The following is a 24729-nucleotide window of genomic DNA, read 5'->3' as shown; positions in this document are numbered from 1 at the left end:
GGGCGAAGAGAGAACACGAGGAGAGCGAGGGCGTCCTGGCGGGAAGCGCGCGCAGCTCGTGACAGGACACGGAAGGAGCTTTCACGATGGCTTGCGGCGTCCTGGGTGAAGCGCCGAGACTCAAGGCGAGGCGGCGTGAAGCGTGAGGAGCGCGCGGCGCGAGATACCGAACCTGGCGCGATCGGAGGACGTCAAAATCTTCAAGAGAGAAGGCTCTTTAAAACCTTCCTTAGGTGCAAGACGAAGCTTCAGGAGAAGTAGCAGGCGAAGACGACGGCGGGAGGAGAGTGGGAAGGCCTAGACTTCTTCACAGCAGATGCAAATCTTTACGACGCGGCCTGGCCTTTCTACGATCCATAAGAGAATCCAGCTGCTGTTGCATGCCTAACAAAATCTGGCAAGTTGGGGACACAGCTCTCCTAGAAGACGGGCTGAATTTGCGAGAAGGAGAGCGGAGAGGAGAAGTCTTCTTCTTTCCCAAGGGAAAGCGCTCCTTAAGCGCGAGCAGTCAACATCCGTAGAACGAAACTTCTTCTGTTGAGGACTTCCTCGAAACTTTCAGGGACGGCGTAAAACGTCTAGAGGAAGAGGGACGTGGCGCCCTCTCCTCTCAGGCTTCTCTTGAGGGGTCAAAGAGTCCAACCGAGCGCTCCAACCCGACAAGGGGAGGGCGTGTCGGAGGACGAAGCATTCCTTATGGATCGTGCCGAGCCACGATCCCTGGCAGCCTGGGTGGAGTCAACAGGACCTGCGAAGGGACGTCAGATCGGAGGAGTCCCGTAACCTTCATGCGGCTTTCGACATGCCCTCCCCGGGTCTTGGGAGTTCGGCAGAGGTCCAGGCCTAGAAGCATTATAGGGTCGATCTGACGCCCCTCCACAACACTAGGGGATTAACACACACTACACTTTTGCGCTTGCAGGGCATTCACTTTATTTTCAAGAGCGCGAATAGACTCAGAACGAGAGTCAGAGCATTACTTTCTGCAACAACCTCAGGGCCCGAAGGCAACACTAAAGGGTTAGGACTACAAGCTACAGGGTTACTAACATGAGAAATCCCCTGACCGACTGTCCACAGAAGCACTCCTGGAGGAAGACCTCCTCAACCTATCACGCTCAATTTCGCATATAGGATTCGTACTTCTTCCATTCTCCCTCAGATAATCCCTCACATTCATTGCAACGATTGTCCACAGAACATTCCATACCCCTACATTTCATACATAAAGTGTGAGGGTCTACCAAGCCTTCAATAGCCTCACCTTACAACCACCCAAGCTACAGACACGATAGCAGAGGAAGACATTTTATATAGAAAAGTCAAGGCAAATCCAAAAAACGGTCCAGAAAAGTGTATGCCAAGTCACAGATCCAAGTCGATACCAAAACAACCAAAATACTCAAGTGACAAAATATTGAAACTCAAAAGCGGAGGAACTGACAACAGGTGTTGACAGTCCGGCGACAGAGAAAATCTGAATAGAAAATGGGAATGGTTCCTGATGCCCGCCCCAGCTGTGGAATGTGTACTAACCACCTGATCGGCCACTCGTGTGCGCGAAATTTAAATTCTGTCGGACCTTCGGAGAATACAGCTATATATATATATCTGGCAGGTAAGTCTCATGAACAAAACTTTTTCTGCTACGTCAGATGTAAGAGCCGAAAATTTCAGAAATTCTTGTCCATTTGTCGTAATTTTGCACTGTTCTATATTAGCCGTTACATAAAGTTTATATATGAAAATGTGTGCAATTTCATGTACAATACAACAGAAAATAACTCATGGTTGTAGCTTTTATCAGTTTTGAAATATTTTCATATAAATCACGATAACTGCCAAAATTTCAACCTTCGGTCAACTTGATTTCGACTGAAATGGTCAAAAAACGCAATTGTAAGCTAAAACTCTTACATTCTAGTAATATTCAATCATTTACCTTCATTTTGCAACAAATTGGAAGTCTCTAGCACAATATTTCGATTTATGGTGAATTTTTAAAAAACCTTTCTTACGTCCAGAAATTCTTTAAATCACGTTGTCGTAATGTTTGCACTGTTTATATTAGTCGTTACATAAAGTTTTATATATGGAAATGTGTGCAATTTCATGTAGAATACAACAGAAAATAACTCATGGTTGTAGCTTTTATCAGTTTTGAAATATTTTCATATAAATCACGATAACTGCCAAAATTTCAAGCTTCAGTCAATTTAACTCGACGAAATGGTAAAAACGCAATTATAAGCTAAAACTCTTACATTCTAGTAATATTCAATCATGTACCTTCATTTTGCAACAAACTGGAAGTCTCTAGCACAATATTTCGATTTATGGTGAATTTCTGATAAAAAAACTTTTTCCTTACGTCCGGCGGTAACTTGGCGAACATCTCAGAAATTCTTTCGTCATCAACTGGTAATGTTTGCATCGTTTTACATTAGTCGTTAGCATAAACTTTTATATGAAAATGTGCGCAATTTCATGTAGAATACAACAGAAGATAGCTCATGGTTGTAGCTTTTTATCAGTTTTGAAATATTTTCACATAAATCACGATAACTGCCAAAATTTCAACCTTCGGTCAACTTTAACTCGACCGAAATGGTCAAAAACGCAATTGTAAGCTAAAACTCTTACATTCTAGTAATATTCAATCGTTTACCTTCATTTTGCAATAAATTGGAAGTCTCTAGCACAATATTTCGATTTATGGTGAATTTTTGAAAAAAACATTTTCCTTACGTCTCATGTGGTAACTCGGCCGAACATCTCAGAAATTCTTTCGTCTCGTTGTCGTAATATTTGCACCGTTTTATATTAGTCGTTACATAAACTTTTATATATGAAAATGTGCAATTTCATGTACAATACAACAGAAAATAACTCATGGTTGTAGTTTTTATTAGTTTTGAAATATTTTCATATAAATCACGATAAATAGAAAAAATTCGACTTTCGGTCAACTTTAACTTTCGACTGAAATGGTCGAAAAACTGCAATTGTAAGCTAAAACTTACAGTCTAGTAATATTCAATCAATTAGCTTCATTTTTCAACAAACGGGAAGTCTCTAGCACAATATTTCGATTTATGGTGAATTTAAAAAAACATTTTTTATGTCCAAGTATTTAATTCATGCATCATTTTGTGATAATATTTTCTCTGTGTTGCTTTGATCGTTTTACAATTTGTTATATACCAAAATCATCGCAATTTAGTGTACAATACAACTAAAAAAATTAACTCATTAGCTTTAACCGTTGTGCTTACATAGCGATTTGTATACAATTATATGTTTTTTTTGTCATATATTCCAATATTTATATGTGATAATGATATTTTTCATTTCTGATGGTTGCATACTAAACTTTAGGCAATGACAAAAAGGAGCCAAAAATGAACTCTTAATCTTAAAAACTAAAGCGTGCTGTGATTTTTAAAAAACTTTTTTTCCGGCGCTTAACTCACGAACCCGGCATACGGGGAACGTTTTTGTAAATAGAGGCTCGGCGTTTAAGGGTTAAACAATCTTTTGGGCATTTATGTGGCTGGCCCATGTCAATTTATGGTCTATAGTCATCCCCAAAAATTTTACTTAGTTTTCATAAGGAATGATAGACCCTTTTAGACTAGTGTGGGAACCTCTTCCACATGCCGGTGCCTGGTAAATCTTACTGCAACTGTTTTGGAAGAGGAGAATTTAAAACCATTCTCATCCGCCCACTTAGTAATAGCAGTAATAGACCTTTGCAAATGTTTACATACAGACAAGGAATCATATCCTGTGAAGTATATTGCAAGGTTCTCAACAAAAAGCGAGCATTTAACAGAGGGTGAGATTTTTTCAACCACACTATTTATTGCCACTAAAAATTGTTACACTTTAAAACTCTTCCTTGGGGAACTCCTTCCTCCTGCATAAAAGGTTGGGAGAGGGAGTTTCCCACTCTTACCTTAAAAATCTGTCTGTTAAAAAGGAATATATACACCTGATCATTCTCCCACAAATATACGCCCATCTTGTGCAATTGTTTCATGATGCCAATTCTCCAAGTAGTGTCATATGCTTTCTCTAAGTCAAAAAATATGCCAATGGTCTGACACTGTTTGGCGAATCTTTGGTGGATGTGGTTGGTCTCGGCAAGGAATCAAGGGTGGAGCGGTTTTTTCTGAAACCAAATTGAAATGGTGATATTAATACAGTACTTCGGTTTCCAGGTGCCAAACTAGCCTGGTATTATCATTTCCTCCATCAGCTTACACACATAGCTGGTAAGAGCTATTGGTCTATAGCTGATGGCTGGGAAGCATCTTTATTAGGCTTTTTAATAGGAACAATTATAGATATTTTCCAGTCCTTGGGCAAGATAACTGTTTCCCATATTTTGTTTATAATCTGGAGTAAATATTTTTTGGCATCATCTGTGAGGTGTTTAAGCATTTCATATACAATTGTATCCTCAACTGGAGCTGTGGATTCACTTGAGGAGAGTGCCTCACGAAATTCTCTTAGAGAAAATTTGCAGTTGTATGGTTCAGATTTTCCCGAATCAAATTTCAGAATTCCTAATTCTTTGAAATTCTGGAGAATAATTGTTAGGGCTGGAAACTTTAGAAAAGTGTTTTCCTAGCTCACTGGCAACTTCACTGGGCTCTGTGATTTGAGTGTCATTTATTTTTAATGAGGGTAATGGTGACGCAACAAATTTTCCACCCAGTTTCCTTATTTTGTGCCAAACCACTCTTAGTGGGGTCTTGGAGTTTATTCCATTAATATAGTGAGGCCAACATTCTGTTTTGGCTTTCCTATAAAATCGCTGCTGCTTGGCTAAAGCATGATTGTATATTAATTTAGACTGAGGGGAGCCATTAGTTTTGTAACGTGTATAGCACTTGTAACGTGTGTAGCACTTCCTAGTCACTTTCCTCAGAACACCACATGTCTTATTCTACCAGGGAACTGCAGGTCTACAAGGTTTGCCTTGTGTTTTTGGAATCAAGCCTTCAGCACTCTTCAAAGTAGATCCAGTAAAGTAATCATAGGCATCTAGATGAGAATGAAAGGACTCAAACTCCCTATCTAGATGGACACCCTTACTGAATTAATCCCAGTCTGCATCCTCTACCTTCCACTTAGGTAAAACTTCAGATGGAGCATTTACAGCATACTTCAAATGGATTGGGTAGTGATCACTTCCATTTAAATCTTCATTAACAAACCAATTAAATATTCATTAACAGACCAATTGAAATCAAGGTGGATGCTTGTTGAAGAAATACTAAGATCCAGTGCAGAGAAATGATTATCATGAATGTTGTGGAAGGTCATTGATCAATTATTATGTAGGGTAAAATCACTCCTGTCAATAATGTCTTCAATTAATTTACCTTTACTGTCTAAAAACCAACTTTCCAAAAGGGAGTTATGGACATTAAAATCACCTAGGAGAAGTAAAGGAGCTGGAAGTTGGTCATTTAAGGACTGAATATCCCCAATGTTAAAAGTAAGGTCTGGTGGAAGGTATAAGGAGCAGATTATTATCCTCTTTTCCAAAATGACTGAAAGCAACAGCTTGTAGAGTTGTATTTAGTTGTACTGTATTGTGGAGTGCTGTAGTGGAGTGCTGTAGAGATTTATTAATAATAATTGCAGCACCTGCACGGGCACAATCACCAATTGGGGGATATGATTTAAATATTGAATAATTTAGTCCAGGATTATAAGGAGAGTTGCCCAACATTGTTTCCTGCAGGCATATAATCCCTGGATTGAATTTATGCACCGAAGGATATTGAGCACGAATGCTAAGGTGGTAAAATGTACCACTTCCCATTCCTTGGAGGGGAAGTACTGTTCCTAGGGTGGAGTGGGAAATTCTCCTTTAAAATCCCTTTTTGTCTGAATTGGAATTCAGGGTCTTTGGTTGATCTTCATATTTTTTATTATGATCCTCATGTTCATAATTTCTACTGTGATTCTGTGCATCACTAATCCTATATGTTTTAGTGCAGCAAGACTGAATTGAACTCAGGTGTTTTTGTTCTGAATCTACTTTTGGAACCACCTTTCTAGGAGGAGAGATCTCTTCCAAAACACTGAACCCATTCAAAGTTTTTATTGTAAAGCTATCATTATTTGGGGAAGTATTTCTTGTGTGCTTCTTGGTAGTTGTAATTATAGCTTAGTTATTACTGTATTTTTGTTTGTGGCTGTAACGACTGATGGCTCTGAACTAGCTCTACCTAATTGGGGTTGTTCCTTTAACTTATTTTGTCATTTTTGCTTGAAGTATTTTTAAAACATCTTCCTGAAATATTAGTTCATTTTGGCACATTTTTGGAGATGAACTGGCAGCTATCGTAGAAGTGGCATTTGTATCGACTAAGTTTATCAACGTCAATTTTTATTAGGTTGGTTATATGTTATAAATTATGTAATTATCGTTTTTTATTCGTATTTTAATACTTGATATTCGCAAGTCAGTAAAAATGACATTTTTATAATAAAATAAGATTTTATATCATACTTACCTGTTGTTTACATATAGCTGTAATTCTCGATCTCGACAGAAAATTCAAAACTGGCGGTCCCGCTAATATATGGTCAGGTGATACGACTACCCGCCCTCTACCGGGGTACCTGGATCCATTTCCATCAACAACTAATCATATTTTCTATGTCCCCTGTCCCTTGCGGGGAGGCGGGTGGGAATGTTTTATATGTAAACAACAGGTAAGTATGATATAAAAATCTTATTTTATTATAAAAATGTCATTTTTATACATGAACTTACCTGTTGTTTACATATAGCTGATTGCCACATTGAGGCGGTGGGCATGGACAGCTGTAAGTGTTAAATGGAAAAAACCTGAGATCATCAGGCTAAGAAAAAAACATCTTAACTTTGGATCCTTACCTGCTAAGGAAGCTGTTTTTTCTCGGTTACTGCCTCTGTAACCTGCTATCCTTAGTGCAACTGGGGGCCTAGTAGCTCAGACGCAGGTTGCTATATGGAGAAAGGTCTGTTGGCCCAGCCGTCTTCGACACAATCAACCAAAGCATATAATGCCCCTGCTCAGGTGCAGTACTCAAAGCATCCACCATCATATCACCCAACCATAAAAAACTCACACCAACCTATTAAAATTAGACCTACTAGGCCATCTAACCTCTTAGGCTCTAGTAGTCGACCAAAAAGAAACTTCTGCACCCAAGGAAACTAAGGAGAGGATCTAGAGCCTCTGGTTTCCTTGCCCATCACTGTGTCAGACGCAATAAAGGGGCCCAACGTACTGCAGTCTTCATATGTGGTTTGGATCTGTCTCAGATAATGCGAGGCAAAAACAGACGAACATCTCCAATAAGTTGAACTTAGAATGTCCTTTAAAGCCATGTTCTTCTTGAAGGCTAAAGAAGTTGCAATAGCCCTAATTTCATGAGGCCTCACTTTAACTAAGGGGAAATCCACATCCCTTAATTCCTTGTGTGCCTCTGAATCAGTTCTTTCAAAAGGAAAGCAATCCCATTTTTAGATGGAGGGTTCTTGGGGTTCTTAGTTGAGCACCATAAAAATCATGAGTTCCTCTTACACTTCTGGTCCTGTCCAGATAGAATTTCAATGCTCTGACCGGACAGAGAAGTCTCTCCGTTCTCTTCCACCCAAGGAGGATAGGCTAGGAATGGGAAATTCCCTTGGCCATGGATTACTAGGGTTTTCGTTCTTAGCTAGGAAACCCAAGGTGAAGGAAACTACAGCCTTATCCGCACAAAAAACCAACTCTTTTGTCCAGAGCATGAATCTCACTTACTCTCTTTGCGAGGCCAGTGCCAAGAGAAAGAGAGTTTTCTTAGTTAGATTCCTAACGGAGCAGGAACTCAAAGGCTCAAAGATTTGGAGGTAAGCCACTTTAGCACCACATCCAAATTCCAATGCAGTACACGAAGAGATTTGCCTTTAGTGGTAGCAAAGGTAGGAGTTCTGCAATATCTTTGTCCGAGGAAAGGTCTATACCTCTATTCCTGAAAACTGCCGCCAGCATACTCCTACACCCCTTAATCGTGCTGACAGCCAATTTCTTCTCCTTGTGCAGAAACAAAAGAAAATCTGCCACCTGGCTTAGAGTCGTAGAAGTGGAAGACACTCCAGACTCGGAGCACCACTCCCCTGAAGCGCTTCCACTCGGCTTGATAGACCTTTGTAGACGAGGGCCTGGTTGATCTAGCCATTGCCTGCGCCACTCTTCTAGAGAAGCCTCTCCTCCTGTAGAGTCGCCGAGAGTCTGAACCCTGTCAGATTTAGATCTGACGGGTTCCTGTGGAACTTTCTGCTGTGCAACTGGCACAGAAGGTCTGGTCTGAATGGCAACCTCCTTGGCCAATCCACTACTTTCTCCAGTAGCTCTGGAAACCATGATCTTCCTGGCCACCATGGAGCTATAGGATCATTGACACACCTTTGTGTGCTCGAAACATTTTCAGGACTTCTCCCAGCATCCTGAAGGGAGGGAATGCATAAAGGAAGAGACCCGACCAGTCCAGGAGCATGGCATCCACCGCTAATGCTTCTGGGTCTGGAACAGGAGAGCAAAAGAGAGGTAGTCTGCGGTTTTCCCTCGTTGCGAACAGGTCTAGCATGGGAGTTCCCAAACCTTCCACAGGCCTTGGCAGACTTTCTGGTGGAGGGTCCATTCCGTCGGAATGACCTGGAGTGACCTGCTGAGGATATCCGCTCTTACGTTGAGAGCTCCCGGGATGAAGCGAGTTACTAGCTCTATGTTCTTGGTTGCCGCCCACAAAAAGCAGGTCTTTTGCGATCTCGAACAGAGAGAAGGAGTGAGTGCCTCCTTGTTTCTTCACGTACGCCAGAGCTGTGGAGTTGTCCGAGTGCACTACTATCTTTTGTTTTCCACCAGAAGCATGAAATGTTCCAAGGCTAGATGTATTGCCTTCAACTCTTTCGCATTTATGTGCCAGTCCCGTTGGGATGAAGACCAATTGCCTGACACTTGAAGATCCCCAATGTTGCTCCCCAACCCTCGTCTGAAGCGCCGGAGAACAACATCAGGTCTGGGTTCCTCTGTCTCAGTGACAAACCTCGATCTAGTTTGCTCCTGTCGTTCCACCATGACAGGTCTTGCTTTACTTGGAGTGGATAGAGGAAAAACAAACGAATCCGTGTCTTTCTTCCTGTTCCAGATCTGCTGTAGGAAGAACTGAAGAGGTCTCGTGACAGCCTCCCCAGACTGACGAACATCTCTAGCGATGAGAGGGTGCCTAAAAGGCTCATCCATTCCTTGGCAGAACAAGTCTTGGCTGCCATCAGGTATCTCACTTTCAGCAGGCATTTCTCGATCCTTTGAGACGTCGGAAAACCTGAAAAAGAACTGAATTCATCCGAACTCCCAAATAAGTCAAGTCTTGAGATGGAGAGAGTTGTGACTTTGGAAGATTTACTATGAGTCCCAATTGGTCGGTAAGAGAAAGGGTCCTTTGTAGGTCCTTCATGCATTGGCCTTTTGACGGAGACCGGATCAGCCAGTCGTCGAGGTAAAGGGAAATGTGAATTCCCTCTAAGTGAAGCCATTTACGCAATTGGAGCCATCGTCCTTGTGAAAACTTGTGGGGCTGTTGATAGGCCGAAGCAAAGAGCCCTGAATTGAAAAGCCCTGCCTCTGAACACAAAACCGTAGGGAATTTCCTTGATCTCGGATGAATAGGTACATGAAAGTATGCGTCCTGAGATCGAGGGACACCATCCAGTCTCTCCTTCCTTCAGGGAATTGATAACCGACTGTGTGGTTTCCATCTTGAATGGTGTTTGAAGCACAAATTTGTTCAGGGCGCTTACGTCGAGGACTGGTCTCCATCCTCCTGACGATTTTGGAACCAGAAACAGACGGTTGTAGAACCCTGGAGATGAAGGTTCGAGGACTGCTTCTATGGCTCCCTTTTGAAGGAGGGAAGTAACTTCCTCCTCCAACACCACAAGTTTCTCTGAGTCCCTGGATGATACGTTGAAGTCTACTGGCGAAGACTTTAAAGGAGGACTCTCTGAGAAGGGAATGGAGTAGCCTTCTCTCAGAACGTTGATCACCCAGGGTTCTGCTCCCTTGGCCTCCCAAACTTGCCAGAACGACTTTAGTCTGGCTCCGACCGTTGCATGAAGGACCTTGAACTCATCGGGTTGGTACCCCTAGCTTTCTGGGGATGAGAAGAGAATTTTCCTCTTCCCTAGCACGGGAAAAGGGCCGAGAAGGAGTACCCGAGAAGGCCTAGAGGATACAGGAAAGAAGGCTTGGGTACTACTGGAGAAGTCGAAAACCTGGGTCTTTTCGAAGAATGAGCCAGTAGGTCTTGAGTAGACTTCCGTGAGAGAGCCTCCGAAATTTCCCTAACTAACGTGGCGGGAAAAAGGGATTCCTTAAGCAAAGGAGCAAAAAGAAGAGCAGATTTCTGGTTCCTGGAGACTCCTCTCGCGACAAACGAAATCCAATGTGCTCTCTTCTTCAAAATGCCGGTAGCAGTCACTGAGGCAATTTCTGACGTTCCGTCCGTGATGGCCTTGTCCAGGCAGGCCAAAATAGCATCAAGATCTGTAGCAGTCTTGGGGGGAAGATCACAGACTTTCACTATCCTGCTCAAGGCCCTATAGACCAGTCAATAAAAGAAAAGATCTCCAAGATCCTATAGGAACTCTTCACCAGATGGTCAATTTCCGAAGACGAAGCCGACTTTGGATGAAGAAAAAGCTGAGCGATGGGCAGAATCCACAAGGCTGGAGAAATCCCCCTTGAGAGGAGGCAGAGTCTCCCAAGGAAAAGACTTCCCCAGTCTCATACCACGAACGAGACTTAAAAGACAGTTGAGAGGGGGAAAACAGAAAGATGTTTTACCCTGAGATCTTTTCTTGCTCAACCATCCTTCTTGCCTTCGGAGAGCTCTTTTAGCGAAACAGACAGGACCAGCTTCAGAAATCTAGAGGAAGGAGGTTTAAAATCCTTGGCAAACTGCGTAGTTGGAGACGAAGGGAAGCTGGAGCAAAGTCTTCTTGAAAATGTTCTTCAAAAAAGTTGTAAGAGATGCTTAAAGTTGGACGTAGGAGCAGACGGAACATCATCTACTTCGAAACATCGGAAACTGGGGAGAGAATCTCTGAAGCAGTTGGAGCACCGCGGATAGAAACGTCTCCGGGAGCCAAACTTTGCGTTATCCTCTTGAGTATCGCCGAACGTCACCGAGGCGCCAAGAGCTGACCCGCGTCAAGCGTATCAAAACATGAGCTTGAGAGGAGTCAGGAGCCTTAGAAGATCCGAGAGCCAAAGAGGCGCCAAAAACCACGGTAGCGCTAGAAGCGCAAACATTGTGCGCCTTGAAACGTGTTTTGAGAGGCGCCAAGTGCCAAAGTAGCGTCGTGAGTCGGCGGCCGGGCGGGAAGTGGCGCCAGGAGCGCGATCGGAAGCGAGCCAGGCGCGCGAGCGGGAAGCGGAGCCAGGCGCCATGAGCGAAGCGGCGCCAGGTGCGTGGCGGGAGCAGAGACCGAGCCTCAGTTGCAGAAGGAACCTGAAGTGCTGGAGCTTTAAAACCTTCGAAAAGTCTCAAAATCTTGTCCAATTTGTCCTCTTGCGAAAAGGGGGCCCAGAAACCGGAGGCATAAAAGCCGACTTGGGATCCAACGGGAAGGAAGCCACTACTTGCATGCTAACAGGAGGATCCGGCGCCGCTACGATCCGTAGAACGTGCATCCGGACTGCCTGAAGAAGAGATCTCTGGGCTATCCCAAAAGCTACAAGACGGAAGAGGAGAACGTGCGGAAATTTCTTGATAGGAACTTGACTTGGAGAGGAAGCTCTGCGTCTCTTCAGCTGCCTACTAGACTCTGACTGCTTCCAACTCCTCCGACAAACAGAAGCACAAGAAGACACTTCCGCATCGCTTTTACTATAGCGAGCTGCAACAGCCTGGGACGCAACAGGACTGTTAGAGGAGCAACTGCTCGTGAGCAGACCCCACTCGCCTCCCTTGAGCTCGGCATGTCTTCTCCCTGAGCCCTGGGAGCGGACAGAGGCCTCGACCTAGGAGAGCGAGGGGATGAACAGTCACCTCCTCCACAACACTATCACTGCAACACTTCGATGTCTAGACATCGCACTCACATCCTGGCCAATCTTCTCTATCGCAGAGAAAAGAGCCGAAATCTTACCATCAAATTCTGCCCGAAGGTCTGACACGGTAGTGGGTTCGGAAACAACAGGTTCGGGGCAGGAATAGGAACAGGAGGGTAACAGGAACAGAACAAGAGGCAATACTACTCCTACTCTGGGAGGAACTTCTGGCCGAAGCCTTACGTGCCCTATCTTTACTTAATTTTGCCTGATATTTAGCCAACTTTTGCCAATCAAGCACAGACAAAGACAAACACTCATCACATCTATCCAGATTGTGCACAATTTCCCTCTACAGTTAGAGCAAGAAGAGTGAGGGTCTATGTTAGACCGAGACATTCGAGTTTTACAACCCCCCCCACAATATCTAATTTGAGATCCTGAATCAGACATAACTAGAAAAAATCTCAACCAAAGCCAAAAAAGCAAGCCAGAACCATCAACAAAAGTGGGTACTTCACCAAAAAAGAAACGAAAAAAAGCACCGATGAATTTCTGAAGAGGAGCAGACGACTAGTCGCCCGGCCCCGACAGAGAAAATATGATTAGTTGTTGATGGAAATGGATCCAGGTACCGGTAGAGGGCGGTGGTAGTCGTATCACCTGACCATATATTAGCGGGACCGCCAGTTTTGAATTTTCTGTCGAGATCGAGAATTACAGCTATATGTAAACAACAGGTAAGTTCATGTATAAAATTTACAGGTACTCTGTCATAACACTTTGTTATGTACATATATAGCAGTACCTAAATTTCCTCCTCCTTTTCTAGATGTAGATACTAAGGTATATTTACCTACTGTTGATATTGTTTTGTTGACATCATGTAAACATAGTATCATTGGTTCATATTCCCTTAGTAATCTTATTTCTCCCAAATGTAATCTGGTTCTGTAGATCATTTACGTTCCATTGTATAATATAATTATTGAAAGTGTGTGCGTGTGTGTTCAAGTGTTATTTTCTTTTTGTGGATCAATTTGCATTTTTCCAAAAATCCTATTTACAATATTTGTTTTTCTTTATAAGACATTATGTGTCCAATGCACATACAGCCCTTTTCGTGAGTGTCTAAACTAGTAGTTTCTTTATTTCTGTATCTTATAAAATTTCGTATGGTGTTTGTTAAACTGTCCTTTGTTATGCTTTAGTTTTTGCTGCACAGTTCAATGAAACATTCATTACATCCACATGTGTTTTCATGAGTCACTTTTTCCATTTACTCTTGCTGCACCTACTGTTGGTGATGGAGTAATCTCTTCTCCCATCATGTAATCATTCTTGTCAATGGTTTGTTCCTCTACTATTTCTTTGGTGTTCTGGGTATCTGTTTTCGTTGGTTTTATTATTTCTTGGGGTCTCCCACCTTTATTTAATGGATGTATCTCTAATAATAGTCGGTTTTTTGTTGGTCTTGGGTGGAGTTCTCTGTAAAGGCCTCTTTTTTTTTTTTTTTCTTTAGTTTCTAATTCATCATGACTCTCTTCTAATATTTCTGTGGTGCTTGTATTATCTTCTAGTATTTCCATTTCTCTTAATATCTCAAATGAATTTGAGCAAAGATTTGTATACATTTCTTGGTCCTTAGCTATATTAGTTTCTTCTTGCAAAGTGGCTATTTTTCTTTGAGACTGATCTATCAGGGTTTTGTTACTCTTATTTACTTCCATTTTTGTTTTATTGTTTGATCTTATTACTGTAGAAAAAGTTAGTTTCTTAGTGGGATCATGCATTCCTCTAACCTTTAATTCTAATTTGGCCTCTTTTATAGGCATTCCTGTCCTATCCTGAAGTAATTTTAATTCTGTATTGTATATATAATACATACACCCCTTAGATCCAGTATGGTGATTTTGTCCACAGTTCACGCATTTTGGTTCACCACACCTCCACTGTGTGGCATGTTTGTCAGATCCACAGTATGCACATACAGATGTACTACGGCAATTTTTTCTTGTATGTCCACACATACTAGTTTTGGCACTGAAGTGGTTTTGGAACATACAGTCTCAGTTCTCTGCTTTGGCCCAAGATTTTAATTTTTAAGGGTAATTCATGGCCTTCAAATTTTATCTTTGCTATTCTTAGTGTTTTTCTATTACTCCGTCTACTGGCTATGTTGCACATTTCGCAATCTTGTACATTGTTGTACCTTTTTTTAAGGGAATCCAGCAATATATTCTTTTCTACTGATTCATCATTATCAGGGAGTACTATGGTACCTTGTACACTGTTCATATTGTCATGTTTTTTTATATGTATTCTTGCATTGTCAATATTTTTTATATTTAAGTAATTTTCTGATTGATTTCTTATTGTGGTTTCTATCTACCACATCTGTTCTTTTACTTGTCTGAATGACATTTCAGTAGCTGAATGTCGATTCAACAGGAAGTTTTCTACTTTCAATGCCGATATTTTCTTCTCTGTTTCTAAGGTCAGGAATCTTGACCAACTTCCACTCCCAAAGAGGGAGTCAAAGTGAGTCAAGGTTGGGCAAGATAACTTTTTTTTTGTTTGCTTTTCATTGGAGCATAGGACTCCAGTGTAATTACATTTTTATTTTTTTCTGATTTTTCCAGAGAGGTTGTCGGAGGAGCTTCCTGCAGTTGTCGACTGTGCCAAGTCGCTACCATCAAAGGGTCCAGGGGTACTTAAATCTTTAACACAACTGAGCATTAAGATTGAAGTTGGGAAAAAAAATAAATAAACCTGAAAATCTAAAAAGATATCATCAGCCTTTCATAGGGTTTATTCTTCCACCAATGGCACAAGTGAGAACTGACTCACTAATGTCCACATCCCTACCCTACCCCATAGGGGATGGCACAACATGATTAGTGGCGCCCAAGTGTAAACCAAACCCGCTTGCTAGGACTGACAATATTATTTAAATACAATCATCCCCACCCTAATCATGTTATGGGCATACCGGATAGAATGCGGAGAGTCCTATCCCCAGAACCAGACCCCCCTGGAATCCGTGGTCCAGCCCTAAAGAATAGTTCCGCCTGATATCTCTCAGGTCCAAACATTATCGGGCAGTTGATGGTCCTACCACAGTTCCCACTATTTAGCTTTAGATATAAACCCATTCCCAGCTATGATACCTTTTCCTATTTATCAGGTCCAATAAATTTTAGTAACAGTGGAAAATTCCACAGAATTTAATCCAAACAAATATATAATGGCATGTGGGACTCTTGAACTTGAACCTGGGAGCAGATTCCTGGAGTTCAAGAGCCCCCTCACCACGTCAAGGTGGTCCCAAATCAAGGGGGCAAACTCCTCCAGCAACATCAAGAGCAAGCACAGACCAAAACAACTGAAGCATAATGAAACCTCAGAGACAAGTCCCAAGGTGTGCTTGCTGGAAGAAACCTGGCAAAGAGTAGTAGTCTTGGTCCCTTCTCCACAGCAAATGTGCTCACGGATAGGGCCCATGATATCTATGAAGTGCCTCTCCAACTCTGCCTTTAGTGGTTCCCAGGGCAAATGACCTAATTTTGTCACTAATCTACAGGGACCTTCACCAACCCAACACTGCAGCTGTTTGGTGGATCATGATTAATGCCTGGAATGAGTTCCATAGTCAGTCCTGATCCAAGAGAGTTCAAGAGCATGATCCATTCTCTAACCTCTGGCCTGAACTAGTGACAAAAACAGAAGCATACACCATTTATCCTGTACTAAAGTGGACCATGGATAGCCCAGGATGGTCCCAGACTGCATGACTCCAGCAAAGACAGAAGTGCAGTCATGCTCACAACTGCCCACGGACAAATCACGATGTAACTTGGTAACACTGCATGACAAACCCAACCCAAGCAGGGACTGAACAGTCCAGGAAAGTGTTAACTCTTTCCTCACACCTCCAGAGATGTACATAATAAGGATGAGTCAGTCTGTCATCCTCTCCAGAGACAGAGCCCATACACCACCATGCCCTAAACATCAAAGTTGATGGCCCAACTTTCTCACCATTGAAGAACCAGCCACCACCATTCATTCATTCATACAACAATCACACATTACTACAAGGAGGCCTAAAGCATCAACAATAAGTCAGAAAAAGGGGAAACTGCTTCAACAGTTAGTTCCACCCCCATTTGCTCATCACTGGTTAACTACCTTGTAACCATAGCTCAATGACAACTTTCACCAAGGTGCAGGATCCTCATAAGAAGTGATTTTTAAACTAACGAGTGACAACTTAAAGCTACATTATAGTAAAAGAAATACTGCCAATGAAAAGATACAAGTGGGGAATCCCTGGAGTTACTTTAAAAAACAACACAATCTACTCTTTGCACTGTATTGGGAAATATTCAACACAATTATAACAGCCAGGAGCAGAACTTTTCATCAAGATAACAAATAGTAGCCAAATCCCCTGAATTTTATCATTTCATAACACTTCCCAGAGTTGCAATCCATTTCTTTATGTTAACCTTAACAATAAGTACTAACTCAATTGACAGCCTGGGGGGGTCTGACCGCCCAGTAACAAGGACCGAGTAAAATCACAAAGCCATGCAAATTTAGCAAGCACATAAAAATTTATCTTGTTCTTTCTTCCCTCTCTTGTTCTGCATAGTTATTTCATTGTCTTTGTTGCTAAAGGAAACACTTTCCAATAAGCTACTGTTAATACTGGAGTATAAACCAACTGATTTCCATAAAATTGCTCTCAGTTCATTCATTGATTACATGTAAATTATAGCTTTCGTAAGCAATCATATTACAAGTTTTGATAAAGTTGATAACCCTTTAAGTGATTAATATTGTGTTTCAGTAAATATAGTGCACTACGTAAACAATTTTTCAGTAAATGATATACATCTACCTCAGCTCAAGTTGCTAATGAGATCTTTAGGATGGTGTTATGGTTGTGCATGCCATAAAAAATAACACCAATAATGCTGTGATACGTTTTAAAAGCCTTGCACACATACAAAATTTGGATGAAATGTTTACTAGTTTTTTATGGGGATTTACACATACAGTACTGTACTAATTAAAGTGCAAGTACAAATAACAAAACAGTAGTACTTCTCTCAGTACAAACTCTGACCCCCAAAAACCCACACATTTTTTTTACTATACCCATCCACAGAGTTGAATTCACTGCTATTAAGTAACAGCTTGAATTAACTTCCATAAATATTGCCATTATTAGTACTGAAATAGAAACATTTTAAAATTAATGGCATAGAACTGTGGTTATTATATTTAACGCTAGATCAACTGCGTAGAACTGTGGCTATTATGCTTAACGCTAGATCAACTTAGCTCTTAATGGTAACAGCTTACCACCCCCTTCCATTGATTGTACCTTTCAAAAGATATACAGCATTCACATTTTGTATAATACAAATTTCTCACTGAATTAAATATTTCATTTCACATCATTTCTCATTCACAAAACTTTAAAAAAAATATGTTCCACATATGTGCACATATGATTACGTCCGACCATAACAAAAGCCTAGGTGACAGCAAGAGTAACACTTTCCAGAAATAATGACAATGAATTCAAAAATTTTATATCCAATTTTATGTACTATATTTTCCTAATAAAATGAAAACCTAATCCCAAAACTTCCAAAGACAAATCAAAGGAAGAAAAGGAAGGAGACAAACCTGACAAGTAAGGAGAAGCAAGGGGAGAAGCAGAACAATAGGGAACCTGAGAAACATCCATCATAGCAGGAGAAAATCCTTCCCAAGATGGCGTCTCCGACTTCCTCTTGTGCTGCTGCTTCATGGCAAATCTCTTCCACCGCACAGGACAAGAACGACACTCAGGACAAGGGTTAGTCACATTGCAATCATTCGATCTACACCTACCACAAGTTGAATGGGGGTCAGTCTCAAATGAAGCTATATAGCACGAGCAAGGATAGGTGCCTGCACCAGGACATTTTCTCCAAGGCTTACAAGAACTTTTAGCTGGGTTTTGGGACTGCATGATAAAAACCAAAAAACATGCACACTAAACACAAAAACAACAAAGAAACACAAGCAAATGCAAAAACAACTGCCTATGGAGAGGGAGAGAAAGACACTACCTCTCTCAATGGCGGTAAGAGGAAAACCGAGACAACACGGGGTTGAAATAAGGTCACTGGCCGCTTCCCATCTCACCTCTGTTAAGGATACCAGATACCACCAATTCCTTGCATAAACAATTGTTTTTATTTTGACCAGTTTCCAGCTGGCACCAGAAGATTTATCCTAATGCTGAGACCCAGGTTTGTTCTGCGTATGAACAAGTATGCTATTCATTTGTCAACTTCCATTCAAGTATTTTTCATTGTTAACCAAGAACTAGAGTACCATAGGTCATAAATTCATTCTTAACAAAATGAATGTGTTTATTTACATAGAGTAGTCAACATCTTTGAAAATTAACTTCCCATATTAGGCTTATGAATAAAAATTACTCCAATGTATGATTATAATAATTATATTCAACCAAACTTGGCAACAATTTCAATACTGTAGATTCATTCATATACAAGAGAAAGGTAGCACAGCAGAAACACTACCAAAGTTTAGAGCAGAAATTGGTTTTAGTGTAGAGCACTTTCATATGAAAAAGCTGACTCTTTACAAGACAAACACACAATAGTTCAGTTACCCTGCAAACAAAGAATCCAAGCTTACATGTTTAAACAGTTAATTGCATTTTGTGTTCATTTCTGCATCTGATCATCCAATAAGTCGAGCATGCTTACCAGGCTATTCCACTTAGTACGTATTAGGAAAATTATTTTTTCAGACAGAGATGCATCCAGTAACAAAATCCATAAACTTTAAGTGATACTGTTCGTAACAGAATTCCCTGCAGTCTAGTTTCACTCAACTCACTCTAGAATGTCAAGATTCCTGAATTCTATACAATACCCATGAGCTTTTGAAGTATTAAATATTGCTCAGACCACATTCTTAGTGCTCTACAAAATTCCTGCATAAAGTATGGCAAATAATCCAACAGTTCATCTTGGAAATCAATTTAAAACTAACAATTTTAAATTTAAATTCAAATTAGGTTAGATTAGTTCTAGTAAGGGTGCAATAAGGTAACCTCACAAGCTAACCCCATTTCCTGCTCAAACAATACATTTATTTTTATCACTTAAAACTGAATGGAATCTGTTCTACAGTATGTCTATTATTTCAAGTCAAAGGTAGGGTCTTGAATGTTATTTAAATCACCAGGTACAGGCAGTCCCCGGTTTACAACGGGTCTGGCTTACGACATTCCGAGGTTACGACACTTTTCAGATATATTCATCAGAAATTATTTCCCGGTTTACGACAAATCGTACGCCAATCCGACAGAAGAAATATGGCTCCAAAACGGCAGAATAATCAAAATTTGGAGGTTTTTTTGATGAACTCAATAAATATGCAGTTTACATTGTTTTCAATAAACCCAGAGCATTAAAAGTAAGGTTTTCTATGATTTTTGACGATTTTCGATGATTTTTCGGTTTAAGACGATTTTCGGCTTACGACGCAGCATAAGAGCGGAACCCCCATCGTAAACCAGGGACTGCCTGTATTCTATACAGTAGTATAGTTTAAAACAACGCAGGCAATATACAAAAAAAAGATACTAATTTCAAATATATTACAAAGGTACTTAAGCAATGGACTCACAGGGACTTGTACTTCAGAAGACTTGTTACAAAATTGGTGATGTGATGTATTGATGTCAGAATCATTGCTAGGGCCTTTCCAATCACTACTTCAAGAAATGAATAATTGAATATCATGTCAGGTGTACATTACAGGAATCTACCCTCTACATATTCAACCAGCAACAATTTGCAGGTGTTTGATTTCATTTAAATTAACAACACTACAAAAGAATTCCCCCCCAAAAATGCTTAAAGCAAAATTTTGGATATTCTAGCTGTAAAAACCAGTAACACATTTAATAAAACTTCACTGGGTTAAGATCTTGTTGGCCTCCCAAAATATAGGTCTTTTATCCTAATTATACTTTTATTATTATTATTATTATTATTATTATTATTTTTATTACAATTATTAATTATTATTAATATTACCATCATTATCCAAGCTGCAGCCCTAGTTGGAAAACAAAGCTAAAAACCCAATGGACCCAACAGGAACCAGCCGAATACAGCAAAGGAAACTGCAGTACATTAACTATTAAGAGTGAATTATGATAGCAAAAGGATAAGTAAAATTACGAAACTTGTGACTTCTCAGCTTGTTCAACAAAAAAGCATTTGCATTGCCTAAACCAACAAAAATATGCCACAATTTGGTCACAACAAGAATAAAGCTATAAAAATTGTGGTACTGAACCTCTCAGAAGAAAAGACATGAGAAATTAAAGCAAAACTAGTACAGTACAATGTGGTGGATGATATAGTCTTGGAAAAGCTGGAAACAAAGAATAATCAAAATCTCAAAATATCTTATACAAAACATATAAGGTACCTGAATGGCAGTGCTAGGGATTGACAAAGAACAAGGCTAAGAAGTTTTTCTGAGTCCAGCCCCGTGTCAGCCGGTGAAATTCCATACTAACACGAATTTCTAGGTATAAATTGCTAGATATACCAGAGAAAAAAGAGCTTTCAGGAATGCTGGGGTTACTACCCCAGATCGGCGTCTTCCCTAAGGAAGGCGTCGGTATAACCAAGGGTGAGTGAAAGGATCACAACCACAGAGCTACATTCGATAGATATCCCTATGTCAAAACCCGGAAGAGAGCGGTGAGCCGTTACAGCTCCACACACAGGCGTCCGCCAGACCGGCGACACCAGCGCCACCTACTTCATTCCATTTTTTACGTGACTGATACCCTCAGAATTTTTGTGCTTGTGCCTTTTTGGTGTTTTTTTCAACTGTTTCGACATGTCTTCAAGCAGTTTTACCATCTCCAAGTTAAGTACCATCTTATTGTGGGGTTTTCGATAAGTTTGGCTGCATCTGTCCCTTTTTTTCACAATTATGAGACTGTTGTTATGGCGCCATGGAGTCCCCAGCCAGCCATGTCGACCGTGGCGACCCCTTCAGTCTTTTCTGTGGGGTTGTCTCTTTGTCGTTCATATTTCTTATCTGTTCCCCCGGATCTCTTCCTGGCGGTGTTTCCTGCGGTGGTTTTATTGGGTTTTGTTTAATTTTTCTATGAACCATCGAGTCCCTATAGGGTCCCGTCATACCCAGCAGGTCTCCCCAGGTTGAGTTCCTAGTTGGTCTTAATTATTTACTATTATTATTATTATATTTTGGCGTTGGTGCTTTATATATATATATATTTTGTTACCGCAGAGGTAGCGGCAGCTTTAGGTCTAGCCACTCCTCGAGGTAGCTACGCACCTCGCATGAGCACATTATTCTTAGAAATTATTCTTAGAATTATTCTTATGTTTATTGTGTGATGGTTTTTATTTTATGTCGTATGTGGGTTTTTTCTCCCTTGCCTATCATGTTAGGCTCAGTATTGCTTCCTTGTCCTCTCGCCCCCTCATAGGTTAGGTGTGGAGTGGTTCATCGGGTTGAGGAGTTTGTTGCTGTTTCCTCTGTGGCCGTTTGGGGTGGCAGAGTGAGCCCCTTTGTTCTCCCCTTCTTTTCGAAGGAGTAGAGTTCATTGGGTGTGCCTCCTCTAGGCTATTCGCCTTTTGCCCCCCTTTTTCGGTCCTGGTTGGTTCTGGCACAATTTCTCTCCCTGTTTTCCCTTCCTCCACCCTTCCCTTACTCCTTCCGTTAGCCTAGGCTGAGCCTAAGCTCGGGTATTCATCTAGGCTTTGCCTAGTCAGGAGTTAGGCGTTGAGTTCTTGGTCGCATCCCTTCCCTCAGGAGTAGGCTTGTCCTACCAAGCTCATATTATATTCTTGGCGTGGCGTATGCTTGCAGTCGAGCAGGTGAATCATTTTCCCTTGTCTCCTGTTTTCACTCTCGTAGCCTACTCCTCTTCCCTACCCCACCACCCTCCCCCCCCCCCTCATCCCAACCAGCTCTTGCCCTACTCGTGCGGGTGACGGCTAGATGGCGTTTTCTCGAGTTGGGACTCCTCTGGTGGAAAGATTCCGCTCCCTCCCAGAACTAGTCCCGGCAGCGCTGTGTTTGTTTGATGTTTCGTTTACCTCTCTCCAGGCAGGTTTGAACATTCTCTCCTTGATCTTATTCTCTCTCTGTCGGGTTGCTTTGCTGGGTTGATGGCGCCTGCTCCGGCTTATGTTATACTTGGCCTTTCATGGCGGGCACCTCACCCACCTTGTTTCACTGGCGGGGAGGTTGAGAGAGGGGGGAGTGAATGAGAAAGAAGGGATACCTCCGGTCTCAGTGGATTTTCTCATTATTACCATCACTTGTATATTATATTACTTGTATATTATATATTATATATTATCTGGCAGGTGAGCTTCTCACTCCGCCACTATCTATTTTATATGTTTATTGAGTCTGGTGCTCCACCCTGGGGTTCCGCCGTCTTTTTGCTGGCAGCCCTTGTGGTGGGTCCCTGTTGTCTCAAACTTTCCGTTTCATGGAGTATTCCGGTGACGGGAAATATCTTGCCTTCCACTCTGTTTAATTTATGGCTTGGTGGTCGTCCCTGACGAGGGGTTTTCTCTCACGGAGCATTCCAATGGCTGAAATACCCTGGCCTTCCAGCTTTAGGTTACTTAGAGTGGTAGGTTCATGTACTTTTACACTTACAGACTGTTAGTTGTGAGGGGCAGGTGCACCGCTTCTCTCCAGCAACCCTATGGACACGTGGTGTGCCAGACCCACGCTGGCTGTGCGGTCGGTTAGATGACCTAATTGTCTGAAACGACAGCTGTGAGGTTTGCTTAAGCTCTGTCGCGCTGGCATCCAGAACGAGTCGGTAAGATATAGCTTCTTCTTATTCGTTCCTCATATCGATGTAGTGCTTATATGGTTTTCGAACCACTTTCCGTTCAACCCTAATTGTCCGTTCTCTTACAGGTGGGACGAGTCCTCCAAGAAGACTTCTCTTGAGTCTCTCCGGCGCCTGGGTGGCTGGGTTTGGGAGAAGCGTTCCGTCGGGAAGCCTTATGTCCTCGGCGAAGTTGAGGACCTGCTTTACCCGGTGCGGGTGGCAGCTCTCGGTTCGGAAGAACTGGCCACCTATCATCCAGCAGATCCAGGATGCGACCCAGCCACCCCAAGAGGACATCCTGTATGCCGGAGGTATCGGAGGGCGTCGCGGCGTTAGACTTGGACCTGGAACCAATGAATACGGAACAGGACCAGGTGGTAGGTAGCGAGGTAAGTGAGGTTGCGGGGGCGGGCCCCTTTTTGACTCCCATCTTCCTCTGTTTCTTCTTTACAGGTTTTGTAAAGTCTTCCACCTTGGGTGACAGGGCTCCATCAGCTGTCCCAAGCTGAAGCTGAAGACTTCATGGAAGGCGAAGGGCTTTAAGTCTCGTCTTCCAGGAAAGCATCACCTTTCCCCGTCGAAGGCTAAGGTCTCCGTACCTGTAGCCTCCGGGAGCAAACCTGGTACCTCCGGCAAAGGCGCGAGTAAGAGGGCATCAAAACCAAGCCCTCCTCGCCAGCCTGCCTTTGATCCAGAGGCGTTTGCAAACCAGTTGTTCGAGAGGTTCTCGGCGGAGGTCGAGTCTAAGTTTACGAAGATCTCCGAAAAACTTACCAGCCATGATAACATACTGGCGGGAATGGCTCGCCCTGGCGGAGTCGAACCGCGCAGTATGCTATTCCTGATCGGCTGATCTCCTCCCTTTTGACGTCGGGAACCCTTGGCGTTTTGCCCTCCGTGCTATTCAACACAGGGTACTCTGACTGTTGAAGGTCTTGCACGAGGCGGTTAGAGGAACTTGAGTTCTTTCCTCCCGATCTCCTGCCCCCTTATCCAGGCTTCGTTAGGCTGACAGAAGAAGCCTGGGTACGCTCAGACAAGGTCCCTAGAGAGACAGTGATCTTCCCTAGGGACCAAGCTCAGTCGGCTCTCCTGCGCACTCTGACGGAGTGGCAGGCAGACAACACAAAACTTACACCTTTCAAGGGCAACTATACCATGTTTCGCCCTGGGTGATAAGTTGCCGACTCCTTGCCTAAACAAAGTGGCTCTGGCTACGGCTCGGCGTGCTTTGGCAATCCCTTGCCTCAACTAAGGGAGACAGACTCCACATCCCTGGTATTCCCAGGGGTGAGGAGTTCTGGGTTGACGCTCCGTCCACTTTTACTGTGGGAAAGCTGGACACTTACTGTGCGTCAACCCAATTCAGCGAGCAGCTTCCTAAGCTCCCGGAAGCCCTGCTGAAGGCTGAATTTGAGGCCCGGACTAGGCTAGCCCGGTCATTGAACTCCGTCTGCCTCACAGAAGCGACTGCCGTCTCCTGTGCAGACGAGCCCTTCTTTCAGGTCTTGGCTAAATCCCTGTTAGCAGGGTTTCAGACAGACCTTTTCGATTTCATGATGGCTAAGCTTGAGTGCAGAAAGTTCATCTTTGCCGAAGCCACCATACGTCATGAGCCTAACAAGCTCATGAAGAGCTCGATCTGGGGTCCTAACCTCTTCCCAGAAGAAA

At 42.3% G+C, this 24729-nt stretch overlaps 1 protein-coding gene across 1 annotated transcript in view; it reads right to left on the bottom strand.

The window, feature by feature from the left end:
• LOC136836677 (dehydrogenase/reductase SDR family member 13-like) overlaps window positions 1-24729 on the bottom strand; it is a 156777-nt gene that overhangs the window by 111007 nt on the left and 21041 nt on the right. The window contains exon 2 of the mRNA XM_067101151.1: window positions 19836-19923. Within this exon, the coding sequence (XP_066957252.1) occupies window positions 19836-19900 (65 nt within the window). The 5' untranslated portion in view covers window positions 19901-19923. The remainder of the gene's footprint in view (window positions 1-19835; window positions 19924-24729) is intronic.

The sequence above is a fragment of the Macrobrachium rosenbergii genome, chromosome 56, assembly GCF_040412425.1.
Source record: "Macrobrachium rosenbergii isolate ZJJX-2024 chromosome 56, ASM4041242v1, whole genome shotgun sequence".
Classification (NCBI taxonomy): Eukaryota; Metazoa; Arthropoda; class Malacostraca; order Decapoda; family Palaemonidae; genus Macrobrachium; species Macrobrachium rosenbergii.
Note: the sequence above shows the minus strand (reverse complement) of the source record. Positions and strands in the feature narration are given on the sequence as shown.